Raw genomic sequence first — 19727 nt, forward strand, 5'->3', positions numbered from 1 at the left:
GTTATAAGCTAACTTTTTTGATGAATTTCAGCAAAATTACTAAAATTCCCGGGCTTAACTTCCCATTAACTTCCCAAAATTCTGGAAATTTACGCACGGATCGTGGTACACATATTTACAGAATAAAGAAACAAATCTCACTCCATACTTATCAAACAGTGGATTACTGAAAAAACACTGACTCCATATCAATACAGAAGCGTAAAAAAGACATTGACTATGCACCACTGAGCTACCAGCAGTCTGGCTTTCAGTCTAGGGCTAGGCTACAAAACCGCATTCTTATGCGCAAAACATGCGCAGCTGTGAGCGCAAAATAAATAGTTCCGCACACAGACCCAGAGAAAAAAAGTTCTCATGCTGGGCTGGACAGAAAACCACCCCGAGTACCTAGCTAACCTTACGAGGATTGGGAGCACGCCAAAGACAGCTAACGTAAACTGGGCTTCATCAAATCTGGAGGTCCTTTTAACCCAATAAGATTTGCTAGCCAAGCGGCGAGAGAAATTGCAACTTATAATGGCCTCGGAAGAGCTTTATGAGGTGAGTTAGCTACTATCTACTGCTAGCTAGCTAGCTAGCTGAAATGTTTTTTTTTTGTTCGTGTAGCTAGCCAAATTAGCTTCTTAGCCAGCCACCTGGCTTGAAAGACGCCTCATATTAGCTTGAGCTTCATAAACATTTCAGCCCAGGAAGTTGCCTACTAAATCGAAATTGGGCCACCTTAACGATAGCTAGTTTGTTGACTGTTCGTTAGCCAACGTTAGTTAGCAGTGATACCGACGATGCATGTCATGTGTTCTTGGCTATTTTACCCGACCAACTTGCCTAAGCTAGGCGAGTGAGTGAGCTAGCTAACTAGCTAGCTATTGGGTACTACAGTCTCTGCAGCAAGAGGGTTTTGCCTCACCTCTAACTTAGGTCTTGTGGCCAGGTTTTTAAACAAATCAATGTAGCTAACATTGTAGGCTTATGCTTTCACAGAGGTACTATTCTATATGTAATTATGTGAATGCTTTCCAGTTATTAACGTCGTAGTAGTCCAGGCAGATATGTGCCACATTTTAGGTGATGTGAACTTTTTCATAAAAGCATGAAACTTGGTACAATTGTATAGTTTGGGGCCCTGAACATTTTCAGATATAAAACGCCTCCTGGTGGCTGTTGTCCGTTCCGAGGAAGAACAAGTAGAGGTAGACTTACCAATTAGTTTGTTTTTATGGTTAACAATTTTGAGTTATTAAGTGATTAAAATGTGTCACTCTGTAACCAAATTGGTAACAGTGACCAAAACATCTGTAACAGAATGACTGCAATTGAATTGGCCACAAGGGGAAATCAGTCACAAACCACAGTTAGAGTAGAAAGGGAAGTAAGAGTATAGTTCATTACAGTAGAGCACACCAGGGATGTGACAAATGAAAAAATTGTCATAATGTTTAAACAGGAAAAAAAAGAAGTTAAAACGATACAAAAAAATTATAGACTATAGCTAGCTACATTTCCTAATGTTTTGCTTGAAGTTAATCTTGCATTTTTAACTTGCTACCGGAGAAAAACTACCCTGGAGGAAACTACCAGAGAGAAGTAGCCTACACATCAGTCAGCGCTGTCTGGTGATCCAATGACAAGAGCAAAGATATTTCATCTGAGTAGAGATGTGCAACTGAAGCACGAAATTAGGTCTTTTACATTCATGATTTGGAGCGAACCCTGACTGAAGTGGTGCAGAATTTACAAAAAGAAGCCTTTTAGATCTGCGCTTTCAAAACACAGCGAGATATTTTTCAGCGTTTTCTTTCCTTTTCTGCGTGAAAAATGTGAAATCCTGCGTTAACGCGACCCCTGACTCTTAACATCTCTCTGCTTGCCTCTTCCTCCTCCTGCATTGCAGACTGCTTCAGCCTTGCCGCTGTCTGCCTCACTACTCTGTTTTAAAAATATATTTTTTTATATACATGAGAATAATATTAAATTGTCTTTATACTGTATTTCACTCAATTTGATGAATATTTTTTATTTAATTTACAATGACGGCCTACCAAAAGGCCTCCTGCGGGGACTGGCCCTGGGATTAAAAAAATAAATATAGGACAAAACGCATCACAACAAGAGACAACACTACATAAAGAGAGACCTAAGACAACAACAGATCAAGGCAGCAACACATGACAGCACCCCATGGTAGAGCTACATAACAACAACATGGTAGCAGCACAAAACATGGCACAGACAACAGCACCACAAAGGGCAAGAAGGTAGAGACAACAGTACATCACACAAAGCAGCAGCAACTGTCAGTAAGCGTGTCCATGATTTAGTCTTTGAATGAAGAAAAACTGTCCCTTTTGAGTGTTACCAGTCGCTAGCTGCAGCGAACTGAATAGAGGAGCAACCCAGGAATGTGTGTGCTTTGGGGTCCTTTAACAGAATGTGACTGGCAGAACGGGTGTTGATGTGGGCTGCAGTAAATATCTCAGATAGGGGGGAGTGAGGCCTAAGAGGGTTTTATAAATAAGCAACCAGTGGGTCTTGTAACGAATATACAGAGATGACCAGTTTACAGAGGAGTGTAGAGTGCAGTGATGTGTCCTATAAGGATCTTTGGTGGCAAATCTGATGGCCGAATGGTAAAGAACATCTAGCTGCTCGAGAGCACCCTTACCTGCCGTTCTATAAATTATGTCTCCGTAATCTGGCATGGGTAGGATGGTCATCTGATTCAGGGTTATTTTGGCAGCTGGGGTGAAAGAGGAGCGATTACGATATAGGAAACCAAGTCTAGATTTAACTTTAGCATACAGCTTTGATATGTGCTGAGTGGACTGTGCACCATCTAGCCGTACTCCTATGTACTTGTGACTACCTCAAGCTCAAACCCTCAGAGGTAGTAATCACACCTGTGGGAGGAGGGGCATTCTTCTTACTAAACCACATTATCTTTGTTTTGGAGATGCTCAGAACAAGGTTAAGGGTAGAGAAAGCTTGTTGGGACACTAAGAAAGCTTTGTTGTAGAGCATTTAACACAACATCTGGGGAGGGGCCAGCTGAGTATAGGACTGTATCATCTGCATATAAATGGATGAGAGAGCTTCCTACTGCCTGAGCTATGTTGTTGATCTAAGTTGAGAGCGTGGGGCTTAGGATCAAGCCTTGGGGTACTCCCTTGGTGACAGGCAGTGGCTGAGACAGCAGATTTTCTGACTTTATACACTGCACTCTTTGAGAGAGATAGTTAGCAAACCAGCCTAAAGACCCCTCAGACACCAATACTCCTTAGCTGGCCCACAAGAATGGAATGGTCTACCGTATCAAAAGCTTTGGCCAAGTCAATAAAAATAGCAGCACAATATTGCTTAGAATCAAGGGCAATGGTGACATTGAGGACCTTTAAGGTTGCAGTGACACGTCCATAACCTGAGCGGAATCCAGATGGATTGCATACCCAAGAGAATAGTATAGACATCAAGAAAGCCATTCAGTTGATTATTGACAAGTTTTTCTAACACTTTTGATAAACAGGGCAAAATAGAAATAGGCCTATAACAGTTAGGATCAGCTTGATCTCCCCCTCTTTAAATAAAGGATGAACCGTGGCTGCCTTCCAAGCAGTGGTAACCTCCCCATAAAGGAGAGACAGGCTTGGCGATGATAGAGGTAGCAACCTTAAAGAAAGGGTCTAAACCATCTGACCCAGATATTTTTTGGGGGTGAAGTTTAAGGAGCTCCTTTAGCACCTCGGACTCAGTGACTGCCTGCATGGAGAAACTTTGTAGCGGGGCAGAGGAAGAAGTATCAGGGATAGTCGCATTAGAAGGGGTGGGAGATGAGGAAGTGTTGGAAGGGCAAGGAGGCATGGCTGAGTCAAATAGGAATCCTGACTTAACCTCTCTAGGGTATGTGGGACGAAATCGTCCCACCTACTCAACAGCCAGTGGAATCCCATGGCGCGTTATTCAAATACCTTAGAAATGCTTTTACTTCAATTTTTCAAACATATGACTATTTTACAGCTATTTAAAGACAAGACTCTCGTTAATCTAACCACACTGTCCGATTTCAAAAAGGCTTTACAACGAAAGCAAAACATTAGATTATGTCAGCAGAGTACCCAGCCAGAAATAATCAGACACCCATTTTTCAAGCTAGCATATAATGTCACAAAAAACAAAAACACAGCTAAATGCAGCACTAACCTTTGATCTTCATCAGATGACACTCCTAGGACATTGAACAAAACATGCATGTATTGTATAACAATCAAGTTCATATTTATATCAAAAAACAGCTTTTTACATTAGCATGTGACGTTCAGAACTAGCATACCCACCGCAAACTTCCGGTGAATTTACTAAATTACTCACGATAAATGTTCACAAAAAACATAATTATTTTAAGAATTATAGATACAGAACTCCTTTATGCAATCGCTATGTCCGATTTTAAAATAGCTTTTCGGCAAAAGCACATTTTGCAATATTCTGAGTAGATAGCCCAGCCATCACGGGCTAGTTATTTAGACACCCACCAAGTTTGGCCCTCACCAAACTCCGATTTACTATTAGAAAAATTTGATTACCTTTGCTGTTCTTCGTCAGAATGCACTCCCAGGACTTCTACTTCATCACCCAATGTTGTTTTGGTTCCAAATAGTCCATAGTTGTATCCAAATAGCGGCGTTTTGTTGTGCGTTCAAGACACTATCCGAAGGGTAACGCGCCCGGCGCGTATCGTGAATTTTTTTTCAAAATATTCCATTATCGTACTTCGAAGCATGTCAAACGCTGTTTAAAATAAATTTTTATGCGATTTTTCTTATAAAATAGCGATAATATTCCGACCGGGAGTCGTTGTTTTCGTTCAAAGACTGAAAATGTAAACATGGAGTCGTCTCGTGCACGCGCGCCCCCGTCTCATTGTTCTCAGATCGACCACTTACCAAATGCGCTACTGTTTTTCAGCCAGAGACAGCAGAGTCATCATTCAACGTTCTGGCGCCTTCTGAGAGCCTATGGGAGCATTAGAAAAAGTCACGTTACAGCAGAGATCCTTTGTTTTGGATAGAGATGGCAAAGAAGGCCAAGAAATGGTCAGACAGGGTACTTCCTGTACAGAATCTTCTCAGGTTTTGGCCTGCCATTTGAGTTCTGTTATACTCACAGACACCATTCAAACAGTTTTAGAAACTTTGTAGTGTTTTCTATCCAAAGCTAATAATTATATGCATATTCTAGTTTCTGGGCAGGAGTAATAACCAGATTAAATCGGGTACGTTTTTTATCCGGCCGTGAAAATACTGCCCCCTATCCATAACAAGTTAACCTGTTATGGCTAGGAGAGTCTTGTCTTTAAAATGCTGTGAAATAGTCATGTGTTTGAATAATGGACGTTTTTGTATTTTTGAGAAATTTGTAATTCGCGCCACGCCCATCATTGGATATTGGAGCAGGTGTTCCGCTAGCGGAACGTCTAGATGTAACAAGCTATAACTTCAATTTCTCAAACATATTACTATTTTACACCTTTTCAAAGATAAGACTCTCGTTAATCCAACCACATTGTCCGATTTCAAAAAGGCTTTACAGCGAAAACAAAACATTTAGATTATGTCAGGAGAGTACCCAGCCAAAAATAATCACACAGCCATTTTCAAAGCAAGCATATGTCACAAAAACCCAAACCACAGCTAAATGCAGCACTAACCTTTGATGATCTTCATCAGATGACTCTCCTAGGACATTGTTATACAATACATGCATGTTTTGTTCAATCAAGTTTATATTTATATCAAAAAACAGCTTTTTACATTAGCATGTGATGTTCAGAACTAGCATTCCCACCGAAAACTTCCGGTGAATTTACTAAATTACTCATAAATGTTGACAAAATACATAACAATTATTTTAAGAATTATAGATGCAGAACTCTTTTATGCAATCGCTATGTCCGATTTTAAAATAGTTTTTCGGCGAAAGCACATTTTGCAATATTCTGAGTACATAGCTCAGCCATCACAGGCTAGCTATTCAGACACCCGCCAACTTCAGGGCTCACTAAACTCAGAATTACTATTAGAAAAATTGGATTACCTTTGCTGTTCTTCGTCAGAATGCACTCCCAGGACTTCTACTTCAACAACAAATGTTGTTTTTGTTCCAAATAATCCATAGTTATATCCAAATATCTCCGTTTTGTTCGTGCGTTCAGGTCACTATCCAAAGGGTGAAGCGTGAGCACATTTCGTGACAAAAAAATTCTAAATGATCCATTACCGTACTTAGAAGCATGTCAAACGCTGTTTAAAATCTATTTTTATGCTATTTTTCTTGTAAAATAGCGATAATATTCCAACTGGACAATGTTGTATTCATTCAAAGAGGGAAAGAAAAAAATGGCGAGGTCTCGTGAACGTGCATCTCCAGTCTCTCTGTCACCAGGCAGTCCACTGACAAGCTGCTGCTGTTATCTGCCCAGAGACAGGAGACGCATCAATCCGGTTTCTGAAGGCTTTAGAGAGCCAATGGAAGCCTTAGAAAGTGTCACGTAACAGCACAGATACTGTAATTTCGATAGAGATGCAACAGAAGGACTACAAATTGTCAGACAGGCCACTTGCTGCTTGGAATCTTCTCAGGTTTTTGCCTGCCATATGAGTTCTGTTATACTCACAGACACCATTCAAACAATTTTAGAAACTTTAGAGTGCTTTCTAACCAAATCTACTAATAATATGCACATTCTCGTTTCTGGGCAAGAGTAGTAACCAGTTTAAATCGGGTACGTTTTTTATCCGGCCGTGAAAATACTTTCCCCTATCCCAGACAGGTTTAAGGGACATGGGCAGCTGTGAGTAGGAGGGGTTCTTCTCTAGGTCTTTAACTGTTTTCCAGAACTTCTTGGGATTAGACCAATGGAGAGAGAACTGTTCCTTAAAGTAACTAACTTTGGCCTTCCGGATATCCTGAGTGCACTTATTTCTCATTTGCCTGAACGATTGCAAGCGTCTATGACAAATCAGGACAGGTCGTTTCACTGAGCAGCCATTACGAACACCGGCTGTAAAACAGTGATCACTAAGGTCATTACAGAAAACACCAGACTGATACCTATCAGGATTATTTATGGGGAATAACATTGAGGAGAGTAGCCTTTTCTGGGTGTTTGGAGTCATACCTTGTGGGATGTGTAATAATCTGACAAAGATTTAGAGAGTCCCATTGCTTTAGAACTTGGTCAGGTTGTTTAAGCATGTCCCAGTTTAGGTCACCTAGCAGGACAAATTCAGACTTAGTGTAAGGGGCCAGGAGAGAGCTTAGGGCAGGTAGGGTACAGGCTGGTGCAGATGGAGGACGAAAAAGGTTATAACCAGAAAGGTTAACGTCAGCATTCAAAACACTCTTCCTTAACCACGTCTCAGTAATGACCAACACATCTGGATTGGAGCTGTGAACCCACACTTTAAATTGATCCATTTGGGGTAATAAGCTTCTAGTGTTAACGTGTAGAAAACCCAGGCTTTTACGAGAGCAGAAATCAGTGAAGCAGAGTCAGAATTGGCGCTAGCAACAGTAGATGGACCAGGGTGTACATGCACATTTCCAGATATCATCAGCAGTAATACAATCAGGGCACGGCAGAGGACAGGGAGAGCTCTGCAGTGCTGATTTATGACATCTGAATGTGCATCAGATGACAACAAGATCATATCGTAACAGCAATTTTATCAGTTACCATGAATACAAAGCCGGCGAGAGGTGGTTAGAATAGGACGGGAGGCCAAAAGTCTGTGTAACCAATAGTCAGAGTCCCGAGTGTGGGAACAAACAGTCTGTCCCACGGTTGGGTAAAGAAAGTTTGTAGTTAACAAAGTATGCAGAAGTAATGGGGCAAAACGCACAACGACTTGGGGCTAGCCATTCTAAGTGCAGAGTCATTCACCCCAACAGGCTGTCCCAACACATAATGACATGACAGTGCATTCTAACACTGTAAAATGCCCTTAGTTGGCTCTAAAATTGTTTATTTTATGACAATTTGAAGAGAAGGAAGTTATTAATGTGTTTGATAAGATTAAAGATTCTCTCATGGGACCCTATTTCAATTTCAGGGGATCCAAGTTTTGGAACCACTGTACTACTAACCTCTCTCTCGGCTTGCTTCCTCTCTCTGTCTCCTTCACCTCCTGCATTGCAGCCTGCCTCAGCTTCACCACTGTCTGCCTCACCACTGGTACGCAATATAATATTATTTATGTTGATTTGAAAATTGGATTACACTTTTTAAATGTTACATGATGCTTGAAAATGAAGCTCAGGTTAGGGGTAATGCAGAATCTGCATTTCTGCTTTACTGAAAATGTATGAATGGAGTCAGCTTGGCATCAATGGTTAAGGAAGGAGCAGCTGCACACTGCTAACCCCAAGAACGACATAAGAAGGATGAAGTCTTTCAGCAGTGGATGTCGCAACAGAATCTGCTGCATCTTCTGGCCGAATAAAATGCACTACAGTAAGCTATACAAGAAGACAAAATGTCGCACAGCATATCACGAGACGGATTCTGATGACTTGGCCACATTCTCAGAATGCCCAGATATAGACTCATTATAGAATTATGTCCACATGGGGATGAAGTGGATTGAAGCATAGAATATTAGATCTTTGTCGGCCTATGTGGACAGCTCTCTGGCTAGAGAGTTGTACACTCTGATCTTCTATGACCCTGTTGGTCAGCCATGCCATGAATCCTTGTCACATACTCTACCATACTCTCTTGCCTAAATTTACAATTTGTCTGGCCTAGATGGTCATATGCACTCCAACCTTCTACTTGGTACAGCTGAGAGGTTCCTTCCATCTTTTCTTTATTTCCTTGTCTGCTGCATTGGTCTTTGAGAGTCTAGGCCGGGGTGTTGATAATCGTTGTTGTGAAAAGGGCTATATAAAGAACATTAGTATTCATTGAGTTTGAAGTGCTGCACCAATGCATAATTTGTGGGAGGATTTTCTCATTTTCTGTTTTTTCTTCATGAACATTTCAACATGCGCTTGATTGATGTTATCTTGACTGAGTCCATAAAGGAAAATTGTGAATTGCTCCAAAATGGACATGTTCTCTTCTGAAATATAATTTGGCGAGTGGCATTTGGGATCCACAAGCACTTGAGGTACATACTGTATGTGCCCATGAAATCAAAGTCCACGAGTCAAGACAATTTCAAAGGCCCTTCTGTGCTCCGTGAATTTACAGTGTAACACAGTAGCCACATTTACAGCCAGGGAAAAGACAACCGCAGAAGACGACTGTTTGGCTCTGTATGTCACAGAAATAATATTCTATTGCATCAGAAACTATTTGAATTTGCTTTCTTACCCTGGCAGTCCATCGGTTTTATATAATAATCTGAACAGTTTGTGATTGTAATCCTTGACCATCGAAACAGGGGTAGATATGACATTTCCCATGTTATGTTTGGTACAGGAGATATGACGCAAAATATTATTATATATTTTTTTTTAACCTTTTTAACTAGGCAAGTCAGTTAAGAACAAATTCTTATTTTCAATGACGGCCTAGGAACAGTGGTTTAACTGCCTTGTTCAGGGGCAGAACGACAGATTTTTACCTTGTCAGCTCGGGGATTCGATCTTGCAACCTTTCGGTTACTAGTCCAACGCTCTAACCACTAGGCTACCTACTGAACAAAATATAAACGCAACGTGAAGTCTTGGTCCCATGTTTCATGAGCTGAAATAAAAGATCACAGAAATGTTCCATACGCACAAAAAGCTTATTTCTCAAAAATCTTGTGCACAAATTTGTTAACCTCTCTGGGAAATGTGGGACACACTATTCAACAGCCAGTGAAATAGCAGGGCGCCAAATTCAAAACATCTCATAATTCAAATTTCTTAAACATGCAACTATTTTACACCATTTTAAAGATGAACTTCTCGTTAATCCAACCACATTGTCCGATTTCAAAAAGGCTTTACGGCGAAAGCATAACATTAGATATGTTAGGACAGCACCTAGACAAGAAAAACCACACAGCCATTTTCCAAGCAAGGAGAGGCGTCACAAAAACCAGAAATACAGCTAAAATGAATCACTAACCTTTGATGATCTTCATCAGATGGCACTCATAGGACTTCATGTTACACAATACATGTATGTTTTGCTCGATAAAGTTCATATTTATATCCAAAACCCCCATTTTACATTGGCGTGTAATGTTCAGAAATGTTTTGCCTCCCAAAACTTCCGGTGAATGAGCACATCAATTTACAGAAATACTCATCATAAACGTAGATAAAATATTAAACTGTTATTCAAAGAATTATAGATACACTTCTCCTTAATGCAACCGCTGTGTCAGATTTCAAAAAAACTTTACAGCGAAAGCAAACTTTGCAATAATCTGTGTACAGCTCTCAGAGACGAAACCAAACCCGCCATTTTGTGGAGTCAAACAACTCAGAAATAACATTATAAATATTCACTTACCTTTGATCTTCATCGGAATGCACTCCCAGGAATCCCAGTTCCCCAATAAATGTTCATTTGTTTCGATAAAGTCCATATATATGTCCAAATACCTCCTTTTTGTTTGCGCGTTCGGTAGAGTTCTCCAAATGCACTGTGCTTGCGCAGTTAAGTTCAGACGAAAAATCAAAAGTTATTTACAGTTCGTAGAAACATGTCAAACGATGTATAGAATCAATCTTTAGGATGTTTTTATCATAAATCTTCCATAATATTCCAACCGGACGATTCCTTTGTCTTCAAAAAAGAAAAAGGAACACAGCTAACTCTCACGGGAGCGCGTGCCACTGAGCTCATGTCATTTTCTCAGTCATCTGACTCCAGGACCTCTTATTCTCTCCCCATTTACAGTAGAAGCATGAAACAACATTCTAAAGACTGACATCTAGTGGAAGCCCTAGGAAGTGCTAAATGACCCCACAGACACTGTATTCTGGATAGGGAATCACTTGAAAAACTACAAACCTCAGATTTCCACACTTGCTGGTTGGATTTTTCTCAGGTTTCTGCCTGCCATATGAGTTCTGTTATACTCACAGACATCATTCAAACAGTTTTAGAAACTTCAGTGTTTTCTATCCAAATCTACTAATAATATGCATATCCTACCTTCTGGGCCCGAGTAGCAGGTCGTTTAATTTGGGCACGTTATTCATCTGAATTTCCGAATACTGCCCCATCACTAAAAAGTGAATATCCCTTTTGGTGAGCATTTCTCCTTTGCCAAGATAATCCAGTCATCTGACAGGTGTGGCAAATTAAATGGCATGATTATTACACAAGTGCACCTTGTGCTGGGGGCAATAAAAGGCCACAAAAATGTGCATTTTTGTCACACAATGCCACCGATGGTTTGAGGAGCATGGCATGCTGGCATGCTGACTGCAGGAATGTCCACCAGGGCTGTTGCCAGAGAATTAAATGTCTGTTGCCAGAGAATTAAATGTTCATTCTACCATAAGCCACCTCCACCGACGTTTTAGAGAATTTGGCAGTATGTCCAACCGGCCTCACAACCGCAGACCACGTGTAACCACGCCAGCCCAGGACCTCCACATCCGACTTGTTCACCTGCGGGATCGTCTGAGACCAGCCAACCGGACAGCTGATAAAACTGAGGAGTCTTTCTGTCTTTTAATAAAGCCATTTTATGGGGGAAAATCATTCTGATTGGCTGGGCCTGGCTCCCAAGTGACTGCGCCCCTGCCCAGTCTTGTGATATCCATAGATTAGGGCCTAATGAATTTATTTCAATTGACTGATTTCCTTATAGGAACTGTAACTGCTGCATTTTATATTTTTGTTCAGTATACATTTTTGTAATGGGAAATGGCAGCCATGAGCTGTTTTGGGGATGGCTCCGTATCTGAAAGTTTTTAATGCTTTTATGAAAAGGTGAACATTAATTTTCACATATGGCCTGGACGATAGGATGGGCTGGCTACTTGTAACAGTTCACCTATCTATCTATATGAGGTAATTGAGTAAAGTTACATTGAACATTTTAGTTTCAAACTCAACATGCTGATGTTGTCTTTTGTTCAAGTTTGCCTTTTACCTGTAGTTAAATTGCCTACATTGACAACCTTACACACAGACAGTTCGGGTTAAACACACAAATAACTACACTAATCAGCAATATATCTATGAAATTAAAGCTTATAGGAGGAATATCATAAAGTAGGCCAATACAAAAAAACTGGCCCAATTAGCCAAGAAATCTTCTATTCATTAGTCACACTACTGCCTGTGGGTAGAAACAGCCTTTTTGGAGCTGGCGGTCTAGGTCTAATACTATGGCTAGACCATTGGGATGAAAACAGTTCATGACTGATGTGGCTGGGGTCCTTGATTATACAGAGGGCAGCAGTGGTTAATGAAAATGTCCTTGATAGATGGCAACTCTGTTCCTAGGTGCCTCCTAGGCTAGGTCAATATATGTGGGGTTGCTCTACCCCGAGTTAGAAACATCCTACTGGACATCTGAGGGTGTTAGAAGAATTCATTAGTGTAAACGGATAACAAAAACAAGCATTTCTTATTGGACAAGTTTAGGGAGTCCTGCCCTGTTTGTCCTTTTTCGTCCATTTGGGTGCCTGGTGAATACGACCCTGGAATATCACAGATGATTTCACCATATGGCTGATTGTTTCTCACGACACGTAGCCCATTGTTTGCTATAGCCGTTATGTTTTAGTCTCATGATTTGTGACTTAGTGACTGCTCTAAATCCAGTCATTGCCACTGCCAACTATTTACAAAAATTCTGTTTCAGGTTGAGAGAATTGTGGACAAACGGAAGAACAAGAAGGGAAAGATTGAGTACCTGGTGCGCTGGAGGGGCTATGGCTATGAGGGGGACACCTGGGAGCCCGAGACGCACCTCTCTGCCTGTGTGGAGTTCATCCACGATTTCAATCGGCAACACGGCGAAAGACAGAGAGACAGTACTTTACTGCGCTCCACTCGAAGCACTCCCAGCACGACCCACAGCCACAGTTCGAGAAACAATGCCCGAAAGCAGATCTGCAGGCCTCAGCCACACAGTGGTAACAGTGGAGCAGGAAGCCATGCTCTAGTAAAACCCGGGAATGCCTCTTCGCCCACCACAGCAGCTACGGCCATCTCGAAACAGTTGCCACCACTTGACCCTGGCGTGGCACACACTAGAACAAACATGCAGCTTAACTTGAGCCAGAAGTACAGTGTTTCGGCCACCGGTGACATTTGTAGACCTGGCTTCACAAGCGGGCCTGCGGCTTCTCCGGTAGGCACAGTGCGTCGGAGCATGGACCTGGCGAAGTCCGGGATCAAAATCCTGGTACCCAAAAGCCCCATGAGCAGCCGGGCCGACTCTGAGTCTTCGCCTAGCGAGGCGGCCCACTGTCTGGAGCAAGGGGGTCAGGAGCAGGACTCTGTGCCCCCAGAGGTGGCCCTTTTGGAAAAGCCTCCAGGGTTGTTGCTGGGGCCTGGGGAAGAAAGAGCACGCATGGGGACCCGGCCCAGGACTCAAAGCCAAAGCCCATTAATTCCTCAGCAAGTCCCCATAACACCCGCATCCATACGCACACTCAATGGGAAAGGTAAGGCTCTAGGGCGATTCCACGCTAGCGGAAAATATTTTTGGGTATCTCAGATTTTTCGGGCAATTCTCACTTCACTAGGAGGAAAGATGTTTGAAATGTTTTTTTTACATTTATCATGATGAAAGTGGCTATTTTAGGCCCTTTTTAGACCTATACATGCCTCTTATAAGACCCTATGATCCGTAAACTGTACATGATACAGACATCTTAGTGTCATTATACTCCTAATGGTGTGCTCTAACATATGGAGTATGTCTAGATTCTGAAATACACATTTTCACATTAATTTATTCAACATTAGAACTATTTAATGGATATCAAATCTACCCTTTTTGATTTAGCTTATTTATAGACATATTGTTTGGAACAATATACTCTTCAAATGCATCACATTTCCAGAGTGGGCTCTCTTGGTACTTGTAACGATATGACCCATTTTATATATAGAAATTAACATTATTGTTCATTAACCAATCTCAGCCCTCCTTTAGGATTGCACATTCAGCAAGTCACCAGCAGAGGGCATTCCTTGTAATCAATTTACCATTCGCTGTGTTGGTGGTGCCCATAAAATTTATCAGAACTTCAGAATTAGCCGAGAGCCCACTCTGGAAAAGTGATGTACTTGTAGAGTATATCGTTCCAAACGATATGTCTTTAAAATGAACAAAATCAAAAAGGGTAGTTGAGAGATTACAAATATTAATGTTAAATAAATGAATGTGTATTTCAGAATCGAACATACTCCATATGTTAGAGCACACTATAAGGAGTATATGTACAGTTCACAGATCATAAGGTCTTACAAGCGGCATGTATTCATACGCCCTGACTTATTCCACATTTTGTGTTACAGCCTGAATTCAAAATGGATTAAATAAATACATCTCACACATCTACACACACAGCCCCATAATGACAAACTGAAAACATGTTTTTAGAAATGTTAGCTAATTTATTGAAAATGAAATACAGAAATATCTAATTTACATAAGAATTCACACCCCTGAGTCATGTTAGAATCACCTTTGGCAGTGATTACAGCTGGGAGTCTTTCTGGGTAAGTCTCTAAGAGCTTTGCACACCTGGATTGTATAATACTTGCACATTATTCTTTATAAAAAATATTCAAACTCTGTCAAGTTGTTTGTTGATCATTGCTAGACAGAGTCTTGCCATATTTTTTGTATTTATTATGGATCCCCATTAGCAGCTACTCTTACTGGGGTCCAGCAAAATTAAGGCAGTTTATACAATTTTAAAACATTACAATACATTCACAGATTTCACAACACACTGTGTGCCCTCAGGCCCCTACTCCACCACTACCACATATCTACAGTACTAAATCCATGTGTATGTATAGTGCGTATATTATCATGTGTCTATGCATGAGTCTGTGCCAATGTTTGTGTTGCTTCACAGTCCGCGCTGTTCCATAAGGTGTTTTTTAAAAATATTTTTAAAATTTAATTTTATCCAATTTTACTGCTTGTGTCAGTTACTTGATGTGGAATAGAGTTCCATGTAGTCATGGTTCTATGTAGTACTGTGTGCCTCCCATAGTCTGTTCTGGACTTGGGGACTGTGAAGAGACCTCTGGTGGCATGTCTTGTGGGGTATGCATGGGTGTCTGAGCTGTGTGACAGTAGTTTAGACAGACAGCTCGGTGCATTCAACATGTCAATACCTCTCAAACACAAGTAGTGATGAAATCAATCTCTCCTCCACTTTCAGCCAGGAGAGATTGACATGCATATTATTATTAGCTCTCTGTGTACATCCAAGGCCCAGCCATGCTGCCCTGTTCTGAGCCAATTACAATTTTCCTAAGTCCTTTTTTGTGGCACCTGACCACACGACTGAACAGTAGTCCAGGTGCGACAAAACAAAGGCCTGCCTTGTTGGTAGTGTTGTTAAGGCAGAGCATCACTTTATTATAGACAGACTTCTCCCCATCTTAGCTACTAGTGCATCAATACGTTTTGACAATGACAGTTTACAATCTAGAGTTACTCCAAGCAGTTTAGTCATCTCAACTTGCTCAATTTCCACATTATTTATTACAAGATTTAGTTGAGGTTTAGTGAGTGTTTTGTTCCAAATACAATGCTTTTAGTTTTAGAAATATTTACGGCTAACTTATTCCTTGCCACCCACTCTGAAACTTACTGCAGCTCTTTGTTGAATGTTGCAGTCATTTCAGTCGCTGTATATTTTCAAACTGATTTTAAAAGTCAAAACTGTCCACTGCGGAACATTCAATGTCGTCTTGGTAAGCAACTCCAGTGTATATTTGGCCTTGTGCAGGCACCATCATACCTGAAAATATGACGAGTGGTACTCAGTGATGTGTTGTTGGATTTGGATCAAACATAACGCTTTTTATTCTGGACATAAAGTTAATTTCTTTTCCAAATGATTGGCAGTTTTACTTTAGTGCCTTATTACAAACAGGATGCATGTCTTCGGAATATTTTTTATTCTGTACAGGCTTCCTTCTTTTCACTCTGTCATTTGTTAGTATTGTGGAGTAACTGCAGTGCATTTGGAAAGTATTCAGACCCCTTCACTTTTCCACATTTTTTTACATTAAAAGCCTTATTCTAAAATTATTTTTATTTTTTTTAAATGTCCCCCTCAATCTACACACAATACCCCATAATAACAAAGCGTTAACAGGTTTTTAGAAACGTTTCCAAATGTATAAACATTTTTAAACAAATACCTTATTTACATAAGTATTCAGACCATCTGCTATGAGACTAGAAATTGAGCTCAGGTGCATCCTGTTTCCATTGATAATCCTTGATGTTTCTACAACTTGATTGGTGTCCACCTGTGGTAAATTCAATTGATTGGACATGATATGGAAAGGCACACAACTGTCTATATAAGGTCCCACAGTTGACCGTGCATGTCAGAGAAAAAACCAAGCCATGAGGTCAAAGGAATTGTCCGTAGAGCTCCGAGACAGGATTGCGTCGAGGCACAGATATGGCGAAAAGAACCAAAAAATGTCTGCAGCATTGAAGGTCCCCAAGAACACATTGGCCTCCATCACTCTTAAATGGAAGAAGTTAGGAGCAACCAAGACTCTTTCTAGAGCTGGCCGCCCGGCCAAACTGAGCAATCGGGGGAGAAGGGCCTTGGTCAGGGAGGTGACCAAGAACCCGATGCCGTCGGGGATATGCTAAGTACAAATGTGATTCACATTTTCAAACAGTCCATTTAGATTTTCCAATGGGGCTATACATTTGGGTGAGTTTTTTTTTCTCTCTCGCCTGATTAGCCTCATTTCACGGCCAAAAAATTCAACCATCTAGTGTTCAGCGAGATAACAACACATTGTCAAATCCAAGTAGCCTATTCAAATAATTAACATCTAGTCACATTAACCGTTACTCTTGCGGGAATTCCACAAACGGTCCGTATGTAGCCAAATGTAGCTGCTGCTCATTCCTTTTGCTCGAAAATGGACTAATGGTTAAAAGAAAGTAAGGCTGCGTCCATAGAGACACATACCAGCTCTACTGGTAGTACTGCTACTACCAGCAGTACTACACCTGCACCTGTCGATGACACAAGCTGTTCTGCTTCCACGAGCACATCCAATTCTAGCATCAGTAATTCTACATTTGTTGTTAGCCCAGCTAGCATGGACACTGACAGTTGTGAAATTGATGCTGCCGAAGAGCTACTGCCCCCCTTACCCGGGAAAGCACCAAACAGGCAGGGGCGTTGGACCATCAAAGAGTTGCAAATATAACTACATTGATTTGGGGTTCACTTATATTGGGAGTAGTGTCTTTCCTCAGCCACAGTGTGTTATATGTGCAAAAGTACGATCTCGACTCGATGAAACCTTCACTCTTGCACAGACATTTAGAAACAAAACATGCCACTGGAGTTTTTTTCAGTGAGAGTTAACCTCTTACATCTAGACGTTCCGCTAGCGGAACACCTGCTCCAATATCCAATGATAGGCGTGGCGCGAATTACAAATTCCTCAAAAATACAAAAACTTCAATTTTTCAAACATATGACTATTTCACAGCATTTTAAAGACAAGACTCTCCTTTATCTAACCACACTGTCCGATTTCAAAAAGGCTTTACAGCGAAAGCAAAACATTAGTTTATGTCAGCAGAGTACCAAGCCAGAAATAATCAGACACCCATTTTTCAAGCTAGCATATAATGTCACAAAAACCCAGAAGACAGCTAAATGCAGCACTAACCTTTGATCTTCATCAGATGACACACCTAGGACATTATGTTATACAATACATGCATGTTTTGTTCAATCAAGTTCATATTTATATCAAAAAACAGCTTTTTACATTAGCATGTGACGTTCAGAGCTAGCATACCCCCCGCAAACTTCCGGGGAATTTGCTAACAATTTACTAAATTACTCACGATAAACGTTCACAAAAAGCATAACAATTATTTTAAGAATTATAGATAGATAAAGATAAATTATAGATAAAGAACTCCGGCGGAGAACTCCGGCAAAATCATTCGCAAGGAGATTCCTGCAAAAATATTATTTGAAGATGTCCGAATTTGTCCGATTTTAAAATAGCTTTTTGGTGAAAGCACATTTTGCAATATTCTAAGTACATAGCCCAGCCATCACGGGCTAGCTATTTAGACACCCGGCAAGTTTAGCCTTCACCAATATCAGATTTACTATTATAAAAGTTTTACCTTTTGTTGTCTTCGTCAGAATGCACTCCCAGGACTGCTACTTCAATAACAAATGTTGGTTTGGTCCAAAATAATCCATCGTTATATTCGAATAGCGCCGTTTTGTTCGTGCGTCCCAGACACTATCCGAAATGGTAAATCAGGGTCGCGCGCATGGCGCAATTCGTGACAAAAACATTCTAAATATTCCATTACCGTACTTCGAAGCATGTCAACCGCTGTTTAAAATCAATTTTTATGCAATTTATCTCGTAAAAAAGCAATAATATTCCGACCGGGAATCTCCTTTTCGGCAAACAGAGGAAAAATCACAAAGACGGGGGCGGCCAGGGCACGCGCCTAATGCCCACAGTCCCTTGATCGGCCACTTGAGAAAGGCGATAATGTGTTTCAGCCTGGGGCTGGGATGACGACATTCAGGTTTTTCCCGGACTCTGAGCGCCCATGGAAGACGTAGGAAGTGTCACGTTAGAGCAGAGATCCTTTGTAAAAGATAGAGATGGAAAAGAAGTTCAAGAAATGGTCAGACAGGCCACTTCCTGTAAAGGAATCTATCAGGTTTTGACCTGCCATTTGAGTTCTGTTATACTCACAGACACCATACAAACAGTTTTAGAAACTTTGGAGTGTTTTCTATCCAAAGCCAATAATTATATGCATATTCTAGTTACTGGGCAGGAGTAGTAACCAGATTAAATCGGGTACGTTTTTTATCCAGCCGTGAAAATACTGCCCCCTAGCCATAACAGGTTAAGACTACTTTCGAGTAGTATTTGACTCCCTCTCAATCATAAAGATTTCTGGCTCCCAGGTGTCTTTTATACAGGTAACGAGCTGAGATTAGGAGCACACTCTTAAAGGGAGTGCTCCTAATCTCAGTTTGTTACCTGTATAAAAGACACCTGTCCACAGAAGCAATCAATCAATCAGATTCCAAACTCTCCACCATGGCCAAGACCAAAGAGCTCTCCAAGGATGTCAGGGACAAGATTGTAGACCTACACAAGGCTGGAATGGGCTACAAGACCATTGCCAAGCAGCTTGGTGAGAAGGTAACAACAGTTGGTGCGATTATTCGCAAATGGAAGAAACACAAAAGAACTGTCAATTTCCCTCGGCCTGGGGCTCCATGCAAGATCTCACCTCGTGGAGTTGCAATGATCATGAGAACGGTGAGGAATCAGCCCAGAACTACACGGGAGGATCTGGTCAATGATCTCAAGGGAGCTGGGACCATAGTCACCAAGAAAACAATTGGTAACACACTACGCCATGAAGGACTGAAATCCTGCAGCAAGGTCCCCCTGCTGAAGAATACATATACATGCCCGTCTGAAGTTTGCCAATGAACATCTGAATGATTCAGAGGACAACTGGGTGAAA

General features: G+C 41.1%; 1 protein-coding gene across 3 annotated transcripts in view; it reads left to right on the forward strand.

Moving 5' to 3' along the window:
- The first annotated feature begins 223 nt into the window (after positions 1 to 223).
- Positions 224 to 19727, forward strand: part of LOC106568662 (chromodomain Y-like protein) — a 33044-nt gene continuing 13540 nt past the window's right edge. For 2 of the 3 annotated variants that reach the window (XM_014139172.2, XM_014139171.2), the window contains exons 1-2: positions 224 to 543; positions 12822 to 13629. In XM_014139172.2, the coding sequence (XP_013994647.1) occupies positions 520 to 543; positions 12822 to 13629 (832 nt within the window). In that variant the 5' untranslated portion in view covers positions 224 to 519. Of the gene's footprint in view, positions 544 to 12821; positions 13630 to 19727 lie in introns of those variants that run through there. The other variant, XM_045693808.1, reaches the window with a different exon arrangement.

Source organism: Salmo salar, chromosome ssa14 (assembly GCF_905237065.1).
Source record: "Salmo salar chromosome ssa14, Ssal_v3.1, whole genome shotgun sequence".
NCBI lineage: Eukaryota > Metazoa > Chordata > Actinopteri > Salmoniformes > Salmonidae > Salmo > Salmo salar.